At 31.4% G+C, this 20040-nt stretch overlaps 4 protein-coding genes across 5 annotated transcripts in view; 2 read left to right on the top strand and 2 right to left on the bottom strand.

The window, feature by feature from the left end:
* Positions 1-7368: 7368 nt before the first annotated feature.
* On the top strand, positions 7369-9238 carry LOC118645064 (dehydrodolichyl diphosphate synthase complex subunit DHDDS-like). Its single transcript, XM_036285398.1, has 5 exons — positions 7369-7855; positions 7933-8094; positions 8172-8320; positions 8655-8839; positions 8948-9238. Exons 1-5 carry the CDS (start codon positions 7695-7697, stop codon positions 9176-9178), a joined length of 888 nt encoding a protein of 295 aa, XP_036141291.1. The 5' UTR covers positions 7369-7694; the 3' UTR covers positions 9179-9238.
* Positions 9239-9930: 692 nt separating this feature from the next.
* Positions 9931-13919, bottom strand: LOC114255018. 2 transcript variants are annotated; one of them, XM_036285397.1, is made up of 7 exons: positions 13546-13919; positions 12547-12820; positions 12259-12473; positions 11858-11899; positions 11635-11773; positions 10255-10420; positions 9931-10176 (listed from the first exon to the last, which is right to left on the bottom strand). In XM_036285397.1, the coding sequence occupies exons 1-7, from the start codon at positions 13902-13904 to the stop codon at positions 10052-10054; spliced, it is 1320 nt and encodes a 439-aa protein (XP_036141290.1). In that variant the 5' UTR covers positions 13905-13919; the 3' UTR covers positions 9931-10051. The 2 variants fall into 2 exon arrangements, 1 of the variants encoding a protein (XP_036141290.1); XR_004962820.1 differs by lacking the exon at positions 9931-10176 and adding an exon at positions 11153-11251 and having other exon boundaries at positions 10288-10420.
* Positions 13920-13941: 22 nt separating this feature from the next.
* Positions 13942-15482, top strand: LOC118644127 (protein transport protein Sec61 subunit gamma). Its single transcript, XM_036285400.1, has 4 exons — positions 13942-14084; positions 14878-14984; positions 15078-15180; positions 15262-15482. The coding sequence occupies exons 2-4, from the start codon at positions 14891-14893 to the stop codon at positions 15269-15271; spliced, it is 207 nt and encodes a 68-aa protein (XP_036141293.1). The 5' UTR covers positions 13942-14084; positions 14878-14890; the 3' UTR covers positions 15272-15482.
* Positions 15483-15768: 286 nt separating this feature from the next.
* The window catches only part of LOC105830403 (activating transcription factor 3), a 30682-nt gene continuing 26410 nt past the window's right edge, over positions 15769-20040 (bottom strand). The window contains exon 4 of the mRNA XM_036285399.1: positions 15769-19778. Coding sequence (XP_036141292.1) covers positions 19338-19778 — 441 coding nt within the window. The 3' untranslated portion in view covers positions 15769-19337. The remainder of the gene's footprint in view (positions 19779-20040) is intronic.

The raw sequence follows: 20040 nt of genomic DNA, 5'->3' as shown, positions 1-20040 counted from the left end.
AAAAATAATAGAACATTCCGAAAAAAAACGTGTTGCTATACACAGACCGTTATCCGGCGCCGCGTGGCGACACGATTGCGTTGCGTAATCCGGGCATCCTGCCAATGGAAAAAGATTCCATTCGCCTTAGCCACTTATCCTCTCGCTTATGCCTTCCCAGCGAGAAACAACAATGAATTCGACATCAATTCGACGTCGAATGGACATCGAAATGATGATTTCGATGTCGATTCGATGTACTATTTCTCACTGGATTACATATCTTTCCCGAGTCTCCAATAATCTAAAATACAAAAAACTGTTTCTTTTTCGTCATATTATAACTTTTTACTTTGGTAATAAAATTTAATAATAGTCCCACGTAAAGGCGTGAGAATGAGAGGGGGAGAGAAAGAGAGAGAGAGAGAAAGAGATTTTTCATCTCCCGTGTTATCGATTAATACGACACAGTTATAAAATGCACTCCCTTCACTCGCGCGCACTTCGAATTGCGCGCACGCGAGGAATGTGCAAATGACATTCCTTATCTCCTCAGAATTTATTAATATGTTAAATGTATATATCTCTCCTGGAGATAGAAACGTATAATGTCATAGAACGTAACAATCTAACAGTCTATGTAACAGTCACCGTTTCCTACATAACATATCAGCATCATATCGCGTCCTGTGATCGTTACCGGCGAGATCGCCGAGAGCCGTAAATAATTTATCAATCAGCAAAACGCCCGACAGGAAGATTAGGCGGCGTGTAATAGTCACGTCGGCTCCTAATCCTTTCGCGGCGTGATTTTCGAATGCAGGAAATCACGCGGTATACAGAGCGCTTTTGGATGTCGTTATCGGGAGGGAGGGGGAGGAAAGGGAGAGGGAAGGGCGAACAAATGCAATTTGGTTACGAGTTGTTTAATGACTTTTATGGCGCGCTTTTGGGTTGCGGTAATCGTCGGCACGCGTTTTCTTCCGGGTGATACGGTAATACGGTTCTCCCCTCGATCGGCAACGCTATACGCTTTCGCGATGAAAGTCCGCCCGGCCTGTATACGTATAATATACGCACGGTTTCAGCTTATATACGCGCCGCTCGCGGACGGCGTGCGTTTTGCATATTAGCGATATGGGACTCGCGCGGAAAATGCAAGAAGCGAATCACTTCCGTGGGAATTACCGTTGCGATCGGTTGCGCATTTTCGGGCTATCGATGCACTTTCGATCGTACTTCGACGCGCCGCGCCGTTTGCGCGCGCGGCTCTTCTGTTCGCCTGCAAATAATCCCGACATATGTAAATACGCGTGAAAGGGCGTGTTGTTAAAAAAAAAATTCGACTGTCAAGATTTTCACACAATTTTCTGTTTATGTTTACTACCATTGTCGTCGATTCTTATCGAAGCTTATCAAAATTTACCGGACCTTTTTGGCGGTCAGCTCGAACTTCGACATCGATTAAAACGAAGGTTCGGGATGTTTGCGTTTTCCCGGCCGTCTATTCTATTCCTTTATTCTAAATGACTTTAAGAATCTGCCATTAGCAGATGGTGCGGTGAGTCTTGACATCCTGTATATAACAAGATTATTATAAATTTAATAATTTTTAGTTTCTAATAAAATTTCATGTGATTAATCGCAATTGATCGAGATTTTATGGTCTCCCAAGCCAATAGGTCGGATCAGTTTCCAACACGTCGCGCACGTCGAGCGCATTGTTCCAGATTCGCGACCAAGGATGGCAGTTGCGCCACGATCCCCGACGGCTAACGTGGATTCCCATATCTGCAAGGAACGCAAGTGAACGACAGAGTCACTCTCGCCTAGAAAGTAAACTTCCACGCCGCCCGGAGACGGTTACGCCCTCGAGCCTGGTCAAGTTTTAATCATTTAATTATTGCGAAGCGGATGCCAGTGATCGCGGAACGGAAGGAGAATCAGCGTAATTGTTATCCAAACATAATTATCTCTTTTTTTTAAGTTAAAAAAAGCACTAACTATGTGTAGATTTAACCATCAAGAAAAGATCTATTGTAAATTAATAAAATTCCTAAAACAGAAACTTTTGTAAATTAATATTTGTCTTCTCTACAAAAATAATGATATAAAAGAAACGCGTCAACTACAAGTAGGGTTATTTATATAAAATTCAATAATATGTATATATTATTTTGTACATATTATTAAACAGTATATATTATGGTAAAGCGTTTGGATTAACATATTCACAGAGATTATACAGAAATAAAAAAAGCTAGTAAAGAAAATGTTTTATTAAGAAAAATCTTGGCGCTACTATAGGGAAATGGTAAATAACGGTTTATTGTAATATTAATAATAAATAATAAATTGTTCATAATTATTAATTTTTTTTATAATTATATTATTAAAATTTTAGTACTCTCCAAATTGCAATTAGTGTATTATCACTAATTTATTTATTTAGCGATATACTTATAGCTATAATAATTAGTGAGTATTCACTGCCTTTTAGTGATTTTTTCAAATTATACGTCAAACGCAAAAATTTGTGAGATTCTTGAGATTCTTGACTGAAGTTTAAGATTCTTTTAATGATCATCTTTGGATGGGAATATAGAGCAGTTGTCTCGGCTTGGTAGACATAAAAACTAATCAACATTGCTCGTTGAGTTTGATGAAAACGAGACGTCATCAATTGGCATTCCGGTCGTTCGTCAAGATCACGATTTAGCGAACGCACCTGGCGATTGTTTTTATATCTGTTCGTTTTCTTTGCCTAAGAATACGCAACATTTTATATACGATTATAGATAAAATTTAAAAATCTTTATTAAAGATTGAGTTGATATAATATTATTTTTTTAATGATTTATGTATATTTTATTCAATTATTATTTGTACTTATTATTTATTTGTAAGTATTAATTTTTAATTTATTGTAAGCATATATCTGTGATTACATATTATATTTATTGATTGTTCAGTTTTCTTCAAATAACATTATAATTTTTAAAGTCTTGCATACTAATCTAATGATCTCATTTCATTAAACTTTATTCTGGACAATTAGCGGTATAATGAAATCATATATAATGAAATCATGTTTGGGGTAATTATCGTGCTTCACTAATTTTAGCGCTTATAATCATATGCAAAAATTCCGATCACGTAACCTCCACGTGGTCCTCATTGAGTAACGCTAATACCGACGGTATTAGCGTTACTCAATGAGGACCACATGGAGGTTACGTGATCGGAATTTTTGCATATGATTATAAGCGCTAAAATTAGTGAAGCACGATAATACCGACGGTAACGGTAAAAGTGACACATTCCGATTCTTGTAATTCGGAAGATTTAATTGGCTTTGATATAACAATGAATTTTCGCTTGTTGCTCGTAGAAAAAGATGCAAATCACGTAAAATAAAGCAAAATGTAAAACAACGGAAACTAATAAGAAAAGAGAAAATAAGGGTAATAGGAGAGGGGGAAAGAAGAGGAGAGAGGAGAAAGAGAAGCGAGAGAATATAAAAAGTAAAAAGGAGAGTACAGAAGAGATAAGAGAAGGAATAATTCACATATGGTTGCCTACACAGTGGCGACAGCAATCACCTATTTTACACTTTTGACGATCTTCGAAGCTTAAATGGCTTTATAAATCGAGTTGGGGCCATGAAAACTTTTCATCAGGATCACATATACTACAAATCTACGAAGTTTCAGCCAAATTCACCGAGACCCATTTTCCATATGTTTTGTGCGGGGTTCCATATCCTTTGTAGTTACATTGTTGATCTTTACAGCAAAAAACAAATTATCTCATAATATTGTAAAAACATTAGCTTAGGGAACTTTATTTTACATCCTGAATATTTCATTTGTAGTCTTGAAAATTACATTTATAGTTATTGTTTATATTTGTAGAAAAACAATCTAAAATTTTACCACGTACGTTCTTCGTCCTTAAATGAAGTTTATGAAGAAAATAAAGAGAATTATAGATCAACAAAATCTGGTAAGTCTTTTGAATAGAGTTAAGTAAAATTAAGCATTAATATAAATTTGTAGTTACACTGTTGATCTTTACAGTGAAAAACAAAACAAAATGGTTATCGCAATCTTCGAATTACACAAACACGAAATGTTGCGAAAAAGACCATGACTTCAGGACCAGGTAACTTACTACATAAATGAATAAAACTTATTTTATAAATTGCTTTTAGTTTGTAATAATATTGTTAATATTAAAAAAATATTTGATAGAAATTTTTTAAAAAATTATAATTTAAAAAAAATTTGCAAATATGTAAAATAATAATATGTAAAGTATATTAACTTAAAATGTTTTTTTCTAGATATAACATGTCAAGATGACTTCAATATGGAATCAAGTTCTTTCTATTCACAGTCATTAAACTATGGCAATTATTTTACAGAAAATGAAAACTGGTTGGAAGGTTTGTTAATGTTATATAATATGCTTTCAGTATTATATTTTTGAGATTTGCGATATACAGAATTTAAGGTTTTTAGATAATCGCAAGAGTTGTTCTTATTCAAAGACGGTAGAAGCAAGAAAATGCATGTTAAGAATTTTTGCGTGCCATTTTGAAATAAAAAAATACTAGAAAATAACATTTATATTCAATTCAAAACACTTGTAAAATTGTCAAAATACTTTTTTTTATTCCAACAATCACTATTGCATAATTAACTTGACACGAAATCTTTCTAAACATATCCTTTCTCATAATTTTGTCAATATCAATTTTATGATATTTATTGCTCGAGTAAAAAAAGTAATCAAACAATTTTACAAGTGTGCTGAAGTGATTACAAATATCTTTGATGGATTTTTTGTTATTTGTAACATTGAACAGAAAGAGCTCTAATGAACAGGAGCCATAATATGCTTATACCAATTATACCATATTGTGCTTATACCATATGTATTTTATCTTTTTTCCATTCTTTCATAACGTATTTCGATAGTTTCGTTGTTTATATTATTTGTTGTATTATTTGTACTTCTATTTCTTTTTTTGCTCCCTTTTCTTTCTCTATTTTTCTTTTCTATTTCCATCCATTTCACTTAATACATTTCTATACCTCTTTTATCTTATAATTTTCATTTCTGTCATTCATTATTTTAATTCTGTTTTCTTCTTACTTTAGGTTCTTTGTTTTCCTAACTTTCTCTTCTATTTTCTCCTAGCCAAAATCTGTAGATAAATGACGGGATCGAGGAGAAGGAAGGTCTTTCCATCCATATTTACATATCTAGCTCCAGCATAGCCTGTAAGGCCAATACGATGTATCAATTTCACTTTTCGCACATTCCACTTTTACTACTACTCACGCTTCTCGTACAAACACTACAGATACACTTTATAATCAAAATGATGCTCATACGAAGACCTTCCTTCCCCTCCTGTCGTTCAGACCTTGCCCCTAGCTAGCTTATTAATTTGTTTCGTTCTTATTTCTCCTTGTAGTTTTACATGCTTTTCAAATTTTGTAATCTTTTTCTTTTGAAATAATGTATATTGCGTTATATATTGTTACAGGGAAAAAAAATCAAATCATTGGAGGAGCAACTGCGATTAAACATTTAACCAACTGTTTAGTCATTTTTCTTACAAATAAATTGGCAAAAAATGTAACATGGAACAGACAAAAGAAAACTAAAGGAATAAAAAGTTATATTTTTTCCAATATTATTATTTTATATTGGTAATTTTATATACGCTTTAATTTTTTAATAAAGAAATAAATAACTTGATATTAATTTTAAAAAACAATTTTAAGAACAATTTTAAACTTGAACTCTTTAAGCATAACGTTTGACGAATTGATAGACCAGCAAGTTTTCAGAATAGCTAAGAAGAGCGGAAGATAGATATCAATACCATCTCAAGTTGGGAAACAAAACCTAAATAAAAAATAGTACTTCATATACATTAACATATGTACAAAATATAACATACAAAATATAATTATGTAATTTTATATTATATTATATTTTATATATGTATATCAGTATTGTTAACACAACGAAGGATTTTCTTTTATAACCATAGAAAACTTAAAGTTTCTTCTATCTTTAATTGCATTATTATTAATTACGACAGATTTTCAGTAACTTATAATGTATTAACAATAGAAGAAACTCGAAGTTCTCTATCGTATACAAGAGAAAATCCCTTATAGTTAACTATACTAACGATACTTGACATAACATTGATCTCTAATTACCTATAATTACCGTAGAAGTCGCATCGAATAATTTATCCTGAAGTTGTTAGATCAAACGTGAATATTTTACAAAGAGTGTATATTAGGGATAGTATTTCGTGCATTTCGTAATTTTCTAATAAGATGATTACGAAAGGAGAATGTATAAAGAATCACTCGTGATAGAGCTTCGTTAATTTAATATTCCATAAAAAATAATGAGAGAATTTGATACGGCAAATATATTATTTGCAGGTTCCCTAATACGTTTCTATCGCTTTCTCTCTTTCGACTTTCTTATTTACAGACGTTTATTACCATTTAAATTTGTCCTATTTTTGCTAATAATTTATAATCTCGTCTAGTGATGTAACAAATGTGCGATTTTAGATATTCGCGAATGCGAATGCGAATATTGATTTGTAGCGCTTCTTCTTCTCCTCGCCGTCGGCAGCCAATGCTTGGGCTGTGTTTCAAAATTGTTGTCAGTACTGAAAATATATAGTGTACGTAACAGAAACTATAAATTTTCAGTACTGACAACAATTTTGAAACATAGCCTTGCTATGGCTTGAACGGCTGGAACCCTTCTCTCGGCGCGCAAGGCGCGCTCTCATTCACATAATTAAAAAAAATAATATTTCGATTATTGACAGACCATAATAATATTGCACTTTTATGTTCATCTCTGCGGTTCCATGTCCGCCGTAAACCCTTTCGTTTCCCGGCTGGACGCGTCAGCTGTCACGAAAATTGAATGGACCACGAAAGATCGGCGCGTCGTACGCGTCGGTGTATCGTCGCGACCGTCTAATAATTGTGTCAATGTCAACACGCGCGCGAGGCGAATAATTACCGCCATCTCGATCCCTTCTATCTGTTTATGAGCATTGACCAGCATGTTCAGGGACACCCTGTATATTTTTTTTTTCTATGTATAATTATACTTTACAGATTACTTTTCTGTAATCTCGCTGTGATATTACAAGCTATTATCTTGTAATCTCGGCAATATATTACAGGCTAGATATTACAGAAAAGATATTACAGATTATTTTCCTGCGTGTAGTGCAAAAATATTACGGAATATACAATATTTCAGCCTGTAATTTCGTATAATACTTTTATGTAGTTCCTGTAATATAATTTTCTGTAATCCGTTGTATTTTTTTTCTTTAAGATGGGTAAGGCTGCTTCCTAATAGAAATCTTGTTGACAAATATCTAAGACAAGATTTTATTGCGGTTCTTTCCCTCTCCTTTCCCAAACGGATTTCTAACGCGGAGTTCCGGTTCTCCCCTGCCTCGATCTATATACCCTACTACTAACAACTAATATAGTCACATCATGTTAATCAGCACTATATATAAGGCATTCGACGACTATTATTGACTATTATTGGCTCACATAGCAAGTTTGAACTGTCAAAAGTCCGCCGAGAAAAAATTATACATTTTCGCAGAAAATTCTACATAAAATTCTATACGTAAAATGTGGTGGATCTTACAATCTATTTTAAATTGGATACGATCGCTTGTTTTAAGATTTATAAAAACTGGCGCAATACCAACCCATATTGCATTCATTATGGATGGGAATAGACGCTATGCGAAGAAAAGAAAGATAGCCAGAAGAGAGGGACACTTCTTGGGGTATGTATCTTCAAGGAAGTTTGCAAATAAATATGGTGATTGTATTCATGTCATATATTATATTTTATTTATAACAGATTTGAAAAAATGATGGAAACATTGAAATGGTGCTTAGACCTCGGCATTACAGAGATCACAGTTTATGCTTTTAGCATAAATAACTTTAAACGTAGTGAAGAAGAAGTCAATGATCTCATGGATCTTATCAGGCAAAAGTTCAAAAGTTTTTTAGAAAAATTGTATGTATTTTAATTCAGACGTTATATGGCGACACAATTTTAAATCTCGTTACTATAAATGTATATATAATTTCCAGAGACGAACTGAAGAACGATGGAATTTGCATTCGTGTGTTTGGTAACTTGTCCTTGCTTCCAGAAGATGTATGCCAAATAATTGCTCGATGTATGATCGCCACGAAGGATAATAATAAAATAATTTTAAATATAGCTTGCCCTTATACATGTAAGTTTTACCATCATATTTATTTATGTTCTCACTTTTCTGTTATACTAAAAATAAATGTAAAATGTAGTATATTGTATTATACGTACAAGAAGTTGGCTATTTTGTTCGAATGCATTTATTCTATTCCATAAAAGACAATAATAAAGCATCTAAATATTGCTTTCTCTTATGCATGTATAAGCTTTATCATACATATTTATATTCACATATAATACTAGAAGTAAATATAAAAGTATTACATTTTTTATTATATATTATACTTATGTGTGTCATATACAATACATACGTGTGTGTGTGTGTGTGTATATTTTTTCATATTTTTTATCTGCAGCAAAGGATGAACTTACTCATGCAATTAAAGACATAGCAAAAGGTATAAAACATAATAATATCTTACCAGAAGATATTAACGAAGATTTGATTTCTGACTGCTTGTATACTTACAAATCTTCAAATCCAGATTTATTAATTCGTACTTCCGGAGTATTTCGACTTAGTGACTTTCTCATGTGGCAAGTAAGAAAACATTTTATTTTTGTGACTAAAATATATTTTTTTTTTATAACTCATCAAAGTAGGCTTGCATGTATACATATATAAAATAATTTTGATCATTTGTTTTAGGTTTCTAACACTTGCATCTACTTTACCGATGTTTTATGGCCTGAATTCACTTCATGGAAATTTCTCGCTGCAATCTTTTATTATCAAAGATCTGACTCGCAAAAAGTTATGAACAATTTAAAACCTATTGTGCATAATAGTAATAAAATAGCTATGTTTGTTGATAAAATACATCACGAACGCGAAACTATAATTGAAAATATCAGCAATAATTACGAGCAATTGTTCTAAAAATGTATGAGTGTATAATAACTATAATAAGTGTATAATAAAAATAATGTAAATATTGCACTCTTGATATTTCTTTTGATACCGTAAATAATTATCTTTCGAAATCCACTCTATTTTAGATTATAGAATTTATTTGATGCTCCAAAAATCGAGCGCGCAACAGTTGAATTTAAAACTTAATCGCCGCGATTTTGTCGCCAATGAAAAGGATCCCTTAGTCGTCTTTTAGTTGACTATACACTCTGACTAAAAGATGTCTTTGACTAAAATATGACCAGTTTTAGTGATCCTTTTAGACGACTTGGTGCTGTCTGGGTCGTTTCGCGGGGCAGAGATGAGCGACGCTTTGTTCTGTCAGATTCGTTTGTTTCGTGCAAAAATACGTCGAATGAGCATAGTTTCACCAATATTTGCACTGGCGTAGCTAAATTGAACAATTACCAAAATAGCTTTCTACTTCGATACAATGGGAATTAATACCCCGATAACCAAATGTTAGCATGATGGTCGCACTGTGCATGCACGCGTGCAATGACATGCCGTCATATGATGTCCAGATGCAACCGCACCTGACGGACATAGTGACGACACATCGTGATTAACAGGTAATGCAGGCAGTATGCCAGCATCTTGCATGTCAAAATGTCAGCATTATGCGTATGTATTTTTTTAAATAAAAAATTTGTGCTTTACAGAATCTTTGCAAAATATTGTTAATAAAATAACACTAATTTAATTTCAAAATATTTTTATTTATTAATAATAAATTTTATATTATATATATTATTTTAATTTATATTATATATATTATATTTTATATTATAGATATTTTCTTAATTTATATTAAAATTTAATACAAATTTTCGTACATGTTTAACAAATTCTTGTATTTCCTGTTTGTCTCTTGTTTGGGATTCTTACTCTTCTTAAAAAAGGTTCTTCGGATTCATCATTTTCTAAACTTGGTCGTTTTTGTTGACGGCGGAAACTAATGGCGTCTAAAGATAATATATTTGTTTTTTGTTAATATTATAAAATTTTAATTATATAAATTACATAAAATATTATTTATTTACCTTCACAAGCGTGTGCAAAGCAAGTAGTTTTTAAAGCTTTCAAATCTTTTGTACCATGCCAAGTCACTTCCAATGTAGTCTTTTCAACTTTTTCAAAAGCACAATTAAAATATATTGTAGCACAATCTATAGGATTAAATCCACCTAAATAAATAAAATAATCAACCTGAAATAAAATTTCATTAAAAACAATAAATTAAAAACAAATAAAGACATTTTTTGTTTAATGACAAATATAATTTGGCATTCACAAATATGAAGCTTTAGAATATTTTAAAAAGAAAAATTAATCTCAAGCCCTTGATACACACTTATAGCGTTTTCGACCAGGCTGAGTTAATCGCTCCGGGAGGGATTAATGACGTCATAAGACCAATCACAGCCATTCTTCTGAAGAAGAGAATAACTGTGATTGACCAGTTCTAGAGAAAAAGAAACCAAAACGGATTAACCCAGCACGGGCCGAAAACGCTATAAAATAATAAATAAATTTATAAACAATAATTAAATCAAAGTTCATAACGTATTAAAAAGGAAAACCATGCACAAGCTCTTGAAATAATATACTAAATTTGACACATAGTAAATTAATAATTTTAATTAAAAAATTTTATCCATAATAGAACATCATAATCGCATTTATACTTTCTGTTAAGAAAAACAAATATAGTACAAATCTTAAAACTGTAAATAAAAGTGTATAATACATTTTTGTTTTATATACATCCATAGTCTTTCTAGACTATGTTGCAATAATAAATAATGTAGCTTTATAAACCAGTAATAAAACAGTAATAAATTGAGATAAATTTTAAGAAAATTCAAGAAATTTACATTAAAAAATGTTGATCAATATATATTGATCAACATCAAAATAAAATATTGATCAATATCTTACATTCACAAATTGGTAATTGCAACGTGAAATCTTACAAATATAAACATCTTGACATTATATCTTGACAACTTTTGCGATTATTGAATTTTCTGGAACAGTCTGGTACATTAAAATAGGAATAAGTCCCAGATACTCACAGTGTAAAACAAATACTATCAATCAGATTATTTAATTTTTTCTAATTTTGCCTAAGGCTGCGTTCGAAAACATCACCTCAGTGTTCTCGAGTATTATTCTATCATTGTTGTTCGTTGAATATGAGACAAGAATAGAATGATACCCAAGAGCACTCGAGTAACGTTTCCGAACGCAGCCTAAGCAATCTGAAAATGATATCCGCTTTACATTGCACGCCAATCTTTTCTTAAAACTATTTTTATAAAGTTATATTAAAATAAAACAGTTTGTCTGTTTTTCATAAAAAATAACACATCTTTAAAAATAATAACAAAAATAAAAATTAATAACTAAAATATACTTACAACTTCGTTATATATATCATCATTTGCGTTGTCAAATAGTATTAAATTTTGTATTGATTTAAAAAGAAGACATTTTGGAATCGATTGAACTCTTCGATTTTTTATTTTTGTTAGTCGCAACAACATCGCATGATTTTCACTGCCAATATAAAAATAAGAAAATGTAGTATCAAAAATAATTTTTAAGACATACTTGAGAGAATAATTTTTAATAAAATTATACCTTTCTTTTTTTTCTATTATATCCAAACGTTTGTTTAGTTTTCTGTAAAAAATTAAAAATATTAAAAAAATTTTGTATTTAAAACTTGTACAAAATTTTAATTTTAAAGAAATAAAATATTGAGATAATATTATTAATTTTATAATACCATTTTTTAAAATAAAAGTATAATATTTAGATTGTAAATACATATCTGTAGTTTTGACTTAAAATCAGATATTATGTATTAAATTTATCAAGCTTATAATATAGTTATATTATACTTATTTATTTATTTCTTATATAATTATTGTATATCACATGCGCGCGTGCTTACACACACACACACACACACACACACACACACACACACACACACACACACACACACACACATATATATTTTTAAATAGCATACTTACTTAAATAAATCTTGAACAACATGTACAATATGCGTTTGTTCAGCAATGCTTTTATTCAAAGAATCACAGATTTGTGAATTATTTATCCTTGAAGGTTTTATTTGAAAAGTATTCTTCGGAACGGAAATTTGATTTTCTAGGTTGTATGATTCTTGTAACTGGAAAGTATTTTTGTTTGTTGTACGTTTCTTGTGAGGTGTTGATGTTACATAGATCTACAATAAATAAAATAACGAGCATATTTTTAAACATACATATATTTTATTGAATACTTATATCTTTTTTTACCTCTGGTGATTGGTTTTTTGAAATTTTAGTCGATGTTATTGATGTATTAGAAGTAACATGTGTATTTGCATAATTAATCGTTTTATTTATTTCAATTAAAGGTTTCTTTTTTATATAAGATATTGAATGAATTAGAGATTGGGAATTTTCAGATGTAGTCTGAGATGGCAATAAGCTTTTCGCATTTTTTAAATCAGTGATTAAATTTTGCATACTCTCTTTTGAACTAAGAGTACCTACAAGACGATAATTTTTTTTATTCATTTCGAATAATCTGTAAAAAACAAATTAATATGATTAAAACATTATATTAATTAAAAGAAGATAAAATTTTGACAATAACATAATCATTAGAATTTATAGTACCCATTACAAAACAAAGTGGAAGTTTAAAACATTTTCCAGCAATTTGATCAAAATTAATTATTATTAATTCATCAAAAAGCAAGGAACAATGAAAAATTCCTATATCGAAAGATTGTACTAGCGTATGATAGAAATTTTCAATTCTATGAAAACGTTTCACTATTCATTAATTATATTATTTAAAAAAGGAACAAAGTGTTCTATGTTTTGAGGTTCCTGGATAATAGATGAATTGGTTAAATTATTTACATCAAGAATATGCTTGCTTTCATGAGCTTTTAAAGACATTTGGCCAGTACTTATCATTTTTTTACATGTAGCAAGGATTATACGAGTTAACTTGTGTCTATATCCAAGAGAAACATTATGAATAATTTTACGCAAGCGTATTTTCTGTAATTTATACATTATTGCAATTTAAAGAATTAAAGCTAAAAAATTCAAAGAATTATATTAAAAAATCAAATTTGTGTTGAGGTTATGTAAAATTTATACCAATTAATTTATGAAAATATACGAAATATAGAAGTTATATGTATGAGTTTTATAAAAATAACTAAACTATACTGCCCTTTTTAGTAAATATTGAAGAAAAAAAGGTAACTTATTGTAAAAAAAATCGAAAAAACTCACTGATAAGACGCATTGAATCTTGAACTGTTTGCTCTGCACGACAGCTCGTAATATGCTTGCATTGTGTTTGCAGAACGCCAATTAAATAAACTAACCTCACTTTTTGACTGTAATACTTTCTGTGCCAACACCGTGCTAGCATTGTCTGCTTTATCAATAAAGTGTGACATAGTGACAGCATAGTGTGTGCATGACATGCCGAGCATAACGTGCGCCGTCGTGCTAGCATGCTTGGTTATCGGGGTATAGAAATTTTTATTATTCGGTAAATTATCGACATTTTTTAGCCGTAAATGATCGAGACGCTCTCGCTCTTTATCGACTGTGCTGCAAAAACTCGTGACAGTTTTATAAATCATTTCCGTATCGCGGCGCTGCTAGCGCTTCGATGCCAGCATCAATCGTGAGGAAGTGACGTCCTGACAGCGCACCATCCACGTAGCATTTCGAGTACTCGCGCATCGTACGGGATCGCGAAGAGCATTCATTAAAAGATCAACGACGTTGTGTGTGCGGTGAGCTCGTGTGTAACGTGTGACGTGAGTATTTCGTATTTCTGTTTCCCGTTCGATTATTGTTACGTACGGATTTTATTCCTCCCTGGCGAGAGAGCAATATTCGCGTCTCTGTGATTCTCTGTGAAAACAATCGGGCTTTCTCACATAACCCAGATTTTTCATTTTTTGTCGCGTCGATGCCTAAGAATACATCTTCGACATCGACGTGAATGAAGTGTTTTTGATGACATGAATCTGACGGTGTTCTACAAAATAGTCGATACTTTTTTTTCGACTGTATATATAAAAATTGAAGGTTTTAACAATACAGATTTTATATTGTATCGAGATGTAAAAGGATCTTGTATCTGTATACCAAGTATCTTTCACTGTAATTTTGACTCAAATGTCATGATAGATTTGCTTTTTGTAATTCAACTTTTTATTATTAACTTTATTTCTCTCCTTTTTCTCTTAAGAGTCTGATTATTTGACTATTTTATTTTGCATATAGATATAACACAGTTAAGAATAAAACAGATATATTCTGACATTATCAATTGAATATGACGGACAGATGTTGCTCAATATGGAAGCCCCAAAAATATCAGAAAATTGGAAGATTTAAATATGCTCTAGCTATGTTATTTTATTGTATCCATTTTTAATATAAGTCAACTTTGATTTTGGTTTTATATATTCTTTAGCTTTTTCTATTTTTAATAATTATAAAACGATAAAGAATGAGTTAAACTAAGATCAACATTAATCTATGTTGGAAATAAACATAGATATTCTTGAAATTGTTCTAAAATGACTTCTACTTCTTTTACAGTTTCTCAATTGCCATGGACCAAATCAAGAAGCTCACCGAACCTGGCCGTCAGTTTGCCAAGGATAGCATCCGGCTTGTCAAAAGATGTACCAAGCCAGATCGCAAAGGTAATTTAATTTTGACTTACGTGTAATATAACTATATACAAAAAAGAAATATAATGGTTTATCACACACAACTCACTTTTTTGTGTATTACAGAATTTCAGAAGATTGCTATCGCTACTGCGATTGGTTTCTGTATAATGGGCTTTATAGGATTTTTTGTTAAGCTAATCCATATCCCAATCAACAATATCATTGTGTAAGTATTTTTGCAGACTTGTTACTTTATTTTTAATTAATTGAATATATATTTTAAATGTTTCTTTTTTTGTATTTTCAGAGGCTCATAAAATTAATCCCCAAGATTCTCATCAATATTATTAAGGAAATTATTGATAAGGTTCTATAAGACTATTTCCCTTGTGTTGCATGTCCTTGCTCTTATTTATGATACAAAAATGTATTTGCTGTACCGAATTGATTTTGTGAGTGAAGGTGAGAGACGTGTATATAATATATTAATGAGTTTTGTAATAAAATAGTTATCTCTATATTAAAAAATTCCGTACTTTCTTTTTTATTAATTACACATTCTATAAAAAATAATAAAAAAGTTTAAAATAAGAAAAATATTACAATATCTTGATTGTGTAGAGTTATAATATCTAAGAAATACAATCGTAACAGTCTTGTTTGAAAACTTAAAACTTTTGAAGATATAATTAAGTTTCGATTTTTTATGTGTTCATTATTTTCTTTTGTAACACAAAATTTTTATTCAAATTAAAATCAAAATTTCTAAATAAAAATCTGGTACAAGAAGGGTTTTTTAGAGAATTCAGGGTCATTTTTTTTTTTAGTTGAAGACACTTTTATTTAAAGAATAAAATTTTTTCTCAGGTTATAACGATAAAATTTTGTCGGCCGTTTATCTGTCTTGTTCGCGTAGTGTATTAATCAGAAAAAAATTTGCGAAAAAAACAGCCACGTTGTATGGAAAACCATAGCCAGGTACTGAGTAATACGTAAAAGATATAATAATGATCTTGTAAAAATCTGGCACGCAGTTTTTTTTCATTGTTTCGCAACTTAATATTGCTCAAAAAAGCAGCGCTTATCTCCTAAAAGAAAAAATAATTCGTTGGTTTATTGATTGAAAAAAAGACATAAACGAGTCTTTAGATACTAGAACCCACATTATCCAGAATCTTAGTATTGGCAGTATTTTAATAACAGAACCGGCTATTTAGAATCACAAATGTAAATTTAGCGAGGCGCTTTTAACGAAGTTCTTAACGTCGTCGGCTATGAAACATTAGCTTAACAATGTTACGTTCCTAATTTCAAAATAAAATATCTTCCAATGACATTTAATACACATTAAACTTATTAAATATAGATATAGATATATAGAAATTTATTGTTCCCCTAAGGGCACATTAAACTATTAAATACTCTGTTCTGGCAACTTGATAAAAATTCTATAAAAAGAAGGTAATATTTCTAGCACCATACACGCTTTTGTGTGATACTGGCATAACTGCCATACGTTCTCTCTTTTGTGATTTAAAGATCGGAAGTCATACTTGGATTTTACATGATTTCGTAAATTCCATATACTATTGAGGGAAAAGAGAGGAGGTGGGGGAAACGCGGTAGACTTTGTCCCGCTTTGCTCTATTCGCGAAGCGTTGGAAAAGTTTCTCGGATTCCGTAAAACCATGTATATCAAGAATTATTTTATCTGTATTATTTAATCTGTAGCAACACTCCGAAGAGGAAAAGTTTAGTCCGCGTATTTGTATAAGCGTTTTTCTTCATTAATTAATTAATAATTATAGCACTTCGCTAACGATCAGACTAACTTCCATTACGTAAGAAATCATCTTATAAGCGTAGCCCAAAGTGTGTTTGTCAAATTATTAAAAAATGAAATTATATGAAGGAATCTCAAGTGATTCAAAATTATTTCAAGATAAAAGATAGAAATAGATTTGTAGGAAAAGTATATCGCGGGCATTATAAGGAAAGAATATATTCAAAATAAAATTTGTTTTTTCCATCTTGAAAATATTAAGTAATTCTAAAAAAATAGAATTTGAACATATAGAATTTTCTCAATTTCTAACAATTATTATAAAATATAGAATATTACAGGATACGTTACGTTATGTTTTCTCGCAGTTTTCTTTGGCATTTCCATGCTTTTTTTCTATATATGTTTACATAAAGTTTCGTATGAATATTGGCAACTGCACTCAAGAAGTTAACCGCAATCTCAATTTACAAACGCACTGAGGGGAAGTAAAACAAAACTAAATTGAGGTATGTCGTTAGGCACGTAATTCTCGGTTCTCCAACGAATCTAATATTTAATAATCGTCATGTAATTAAGTGTTCATTAATTGTTAATGGCGTGCACTTATTTATGCAATTGTTTGCGCATTTTATATATATATATATATACATACATATATATATATATATATATATATATATAAAATATGCATTTGTATAAAATATATGCATAGATACATACATATATAATATTAAATATCATTTTTGTATAATTATTATTTGTATAATTATAAGTATCCTCTGAACGCACGTTAGCGACTCCTTGATAATCAATATCAATGATAGAGAAGACTTACTTACACCGGGGTACTCGCGTGTACTCTCTTTTCTCACTGTCTCGCAAATCCAAGACACACGCTTCGCGAAATTAAAGGACTCATTTTCAAACCCTTTCTTAAATAGTAGTTACCCGCTTATTATTACATTAATATCAAAAATTGTTTTTTAAAATTTCAAAATTAATCTCCAACAAATTATCCGATTCGTAAATTCCACATCGAGAATCTTAACATTTTTCCTAGTTTTCTCAAGAGGTGCGATTTTAAAGCGATTTGAAAATAATTCTCTCCAATTGTCATCGAATATTCGACGCGGTGTCTCGATTTTCGCTTATTATTTAATGACGGAGTATCTTTTAGCGATGTTTACTTGTCTTACTAGTTTTTTCATCGACAAGCATAAAAAAGGAAATAAACAAAGAGACTAATGTATTCACCGGTCCAAATACGTTGAAAAATATAGAAGCAGGTTCTATCAAAGTCTCGTTATTACTAATAGAGAAGCAATTTTAATTAACAAAAATTAGTAATAAATCAGTTTCGAGAGAATAAAAAAAATTAATAGTGTAATTAACATAATTAAAATTAATAATATATTTATCACAAATGAAACTTTTTTGTTAATATATTGCAATTCAATAATTTTTATTAGATAATATAATTTTATTCTAGATAGTAATAATAATTCGTGTAAAAGAGCAAGCATCGCTGGACAGTCCGTCTTTATCTTACATTATCAATTATATTATTAATTAAAGGCCTTATAAGAGAATGTCACAGTACGGTTATTACGAAGGAATGTCTTCAAGCGTTCTCTGCGTCGAACGTTTTTCGAGTATAACAAGAATTCGTTAGAAAAAAAGGGAGAAAGGAAAAAGTGAAACGAGGAAAAGAAGGAAGGGAAGAACGAGGAGGAAGACGAAAGGTAAAAATCATTGTTCGCGGTTTACGATATAATAATCGACTTACAAGCTATGGACTTATACGATCGGGCGAGACGAACAATGAGAAGCTCGGACTGCTGGTTTAGAAAGTTAAAAAGTTAAGAATTAAATTACAAAAATTAACGAAGTAAAAATTGAAGACAATCAACAAAATCACTTTCCCTCGGTTCTCCGATATCTTGTATATGGAATGCATATAATCCTGCCATTATTGGCATCCTGACGCCGCCTTTTCGTCGAGCAGGTATACCTCTCAAAATACACATTCAAAAATAAAGCTTTTGTATAATATTCTACATAATTAATAACTAAAATTCATAAAACGTAGACTAAAATTCTGATATGCAAACTTTATAAAATATGTAATATAGAAAAAAATATGTACTGATATATGTATTTATATTACATATGTATAAAAAATTTCTTTTGAATGTTTCCTTATGGCTTTCGAATTACAATTAAAAGCTTCGTAACAATGATTTATTTCGCGAGCACAAAGCGATTAAAAAAAAAAACTGAATCGAAAAATTACAAATCTTAAAAATTGGATGCGTGAAAAATCAATTTCAGCAACGTCAATTAACATTTATCATATAATTTTCAATCTTTGGCAATATTTCTCTATTTGTCCGTAGAATAAAATGATTTTTTAAAATATCCTTAAACATCTTTTAGATATCTTTTAAAATTGTATATCACGATAAAATTGAATTAACGTTAATAAGATTGTCTCTGATATTCCAAGGATCTTTAACTTATTAGACACGCGGTCCGAGCTTCTCAGCGATCCTCCTCTCCCTCGAGATGACGAAGAAAAAACGATTTTCGCCGTATCGCTAAACCGTGCAACCGGCATCCGATGTTGTCGGCACGTAGGGGCTACCCTGCCGGTAGAAATCGGTCTCGTACTCCTCGACCTTCACCGGATACTCGGTGATGCAGTTCTGTGGCTGATTCAGGGCGGGCGGGGGTTGCTGTTGCGCAAAATCCTGATAGCTGGGCAGATGAAGGGGCTCGGCGAACTGTTGGTACGACGCCACGTCCACACCCTGCTTCAGGCAGGTCGGACCGTGGAGGCTCAGCATGTCGACCAGCCTGCGCCTCTGGGTCTCCAGCTCTTGGATCTGAGACTTCAGGTCGTGGTTTTGGGTCTCGAGGATTTCGGATTCCTGCACGAGGATCACCGTTTTCTCGCGCTTCTTCAGCCGGCACTTGGTCGCCGCGATCTTGTTGCGCTCGCGCCGCCGCCTACGTCGCTCCTCGTCCTCCGGCGTCAGCTGCAAACGACAAGGATTTCCGCATTTTTTTTTTATCCCGACGTCTTCCACTTTCCTTCGGGAGAACAAGGAAATTTCTTGGGTATCTTCGATTTTTTTTAGGAAATCGCAGTCATTTTGATTCTTCGGATTTGAAACTTTGAAAATCCCGACTTGGAGATGTGAAAAGCAGCCCGGGGTGTTGAGGTCCTGAGAGATTTCGAGAAGGAGGGTATCTTAAAGGAGTTATAAGCAGGAAACACTTTTGAATTTCTTCAATTTG

This window comes from Monomorium pharaonis, chromosome 4 (assembly GCF_013373865.1).
Source record: "Monomorium pharaonis isolate MP-MQ-018 chromosome 4, ASM1337386v2, whole genome shotgun sequence".
Lineage (NCBI taxonomy): Eukaryota > Metazoa > Arthropoda > Insecta > Hymenoptera > Formicidae > Monomorium > Monomorium pharaonis.
The sequence above is the reverse complement of the archived record's forward strand: the minus strand, read 5'-3'. Positions and strand labels throughout refer to the sequence as shown.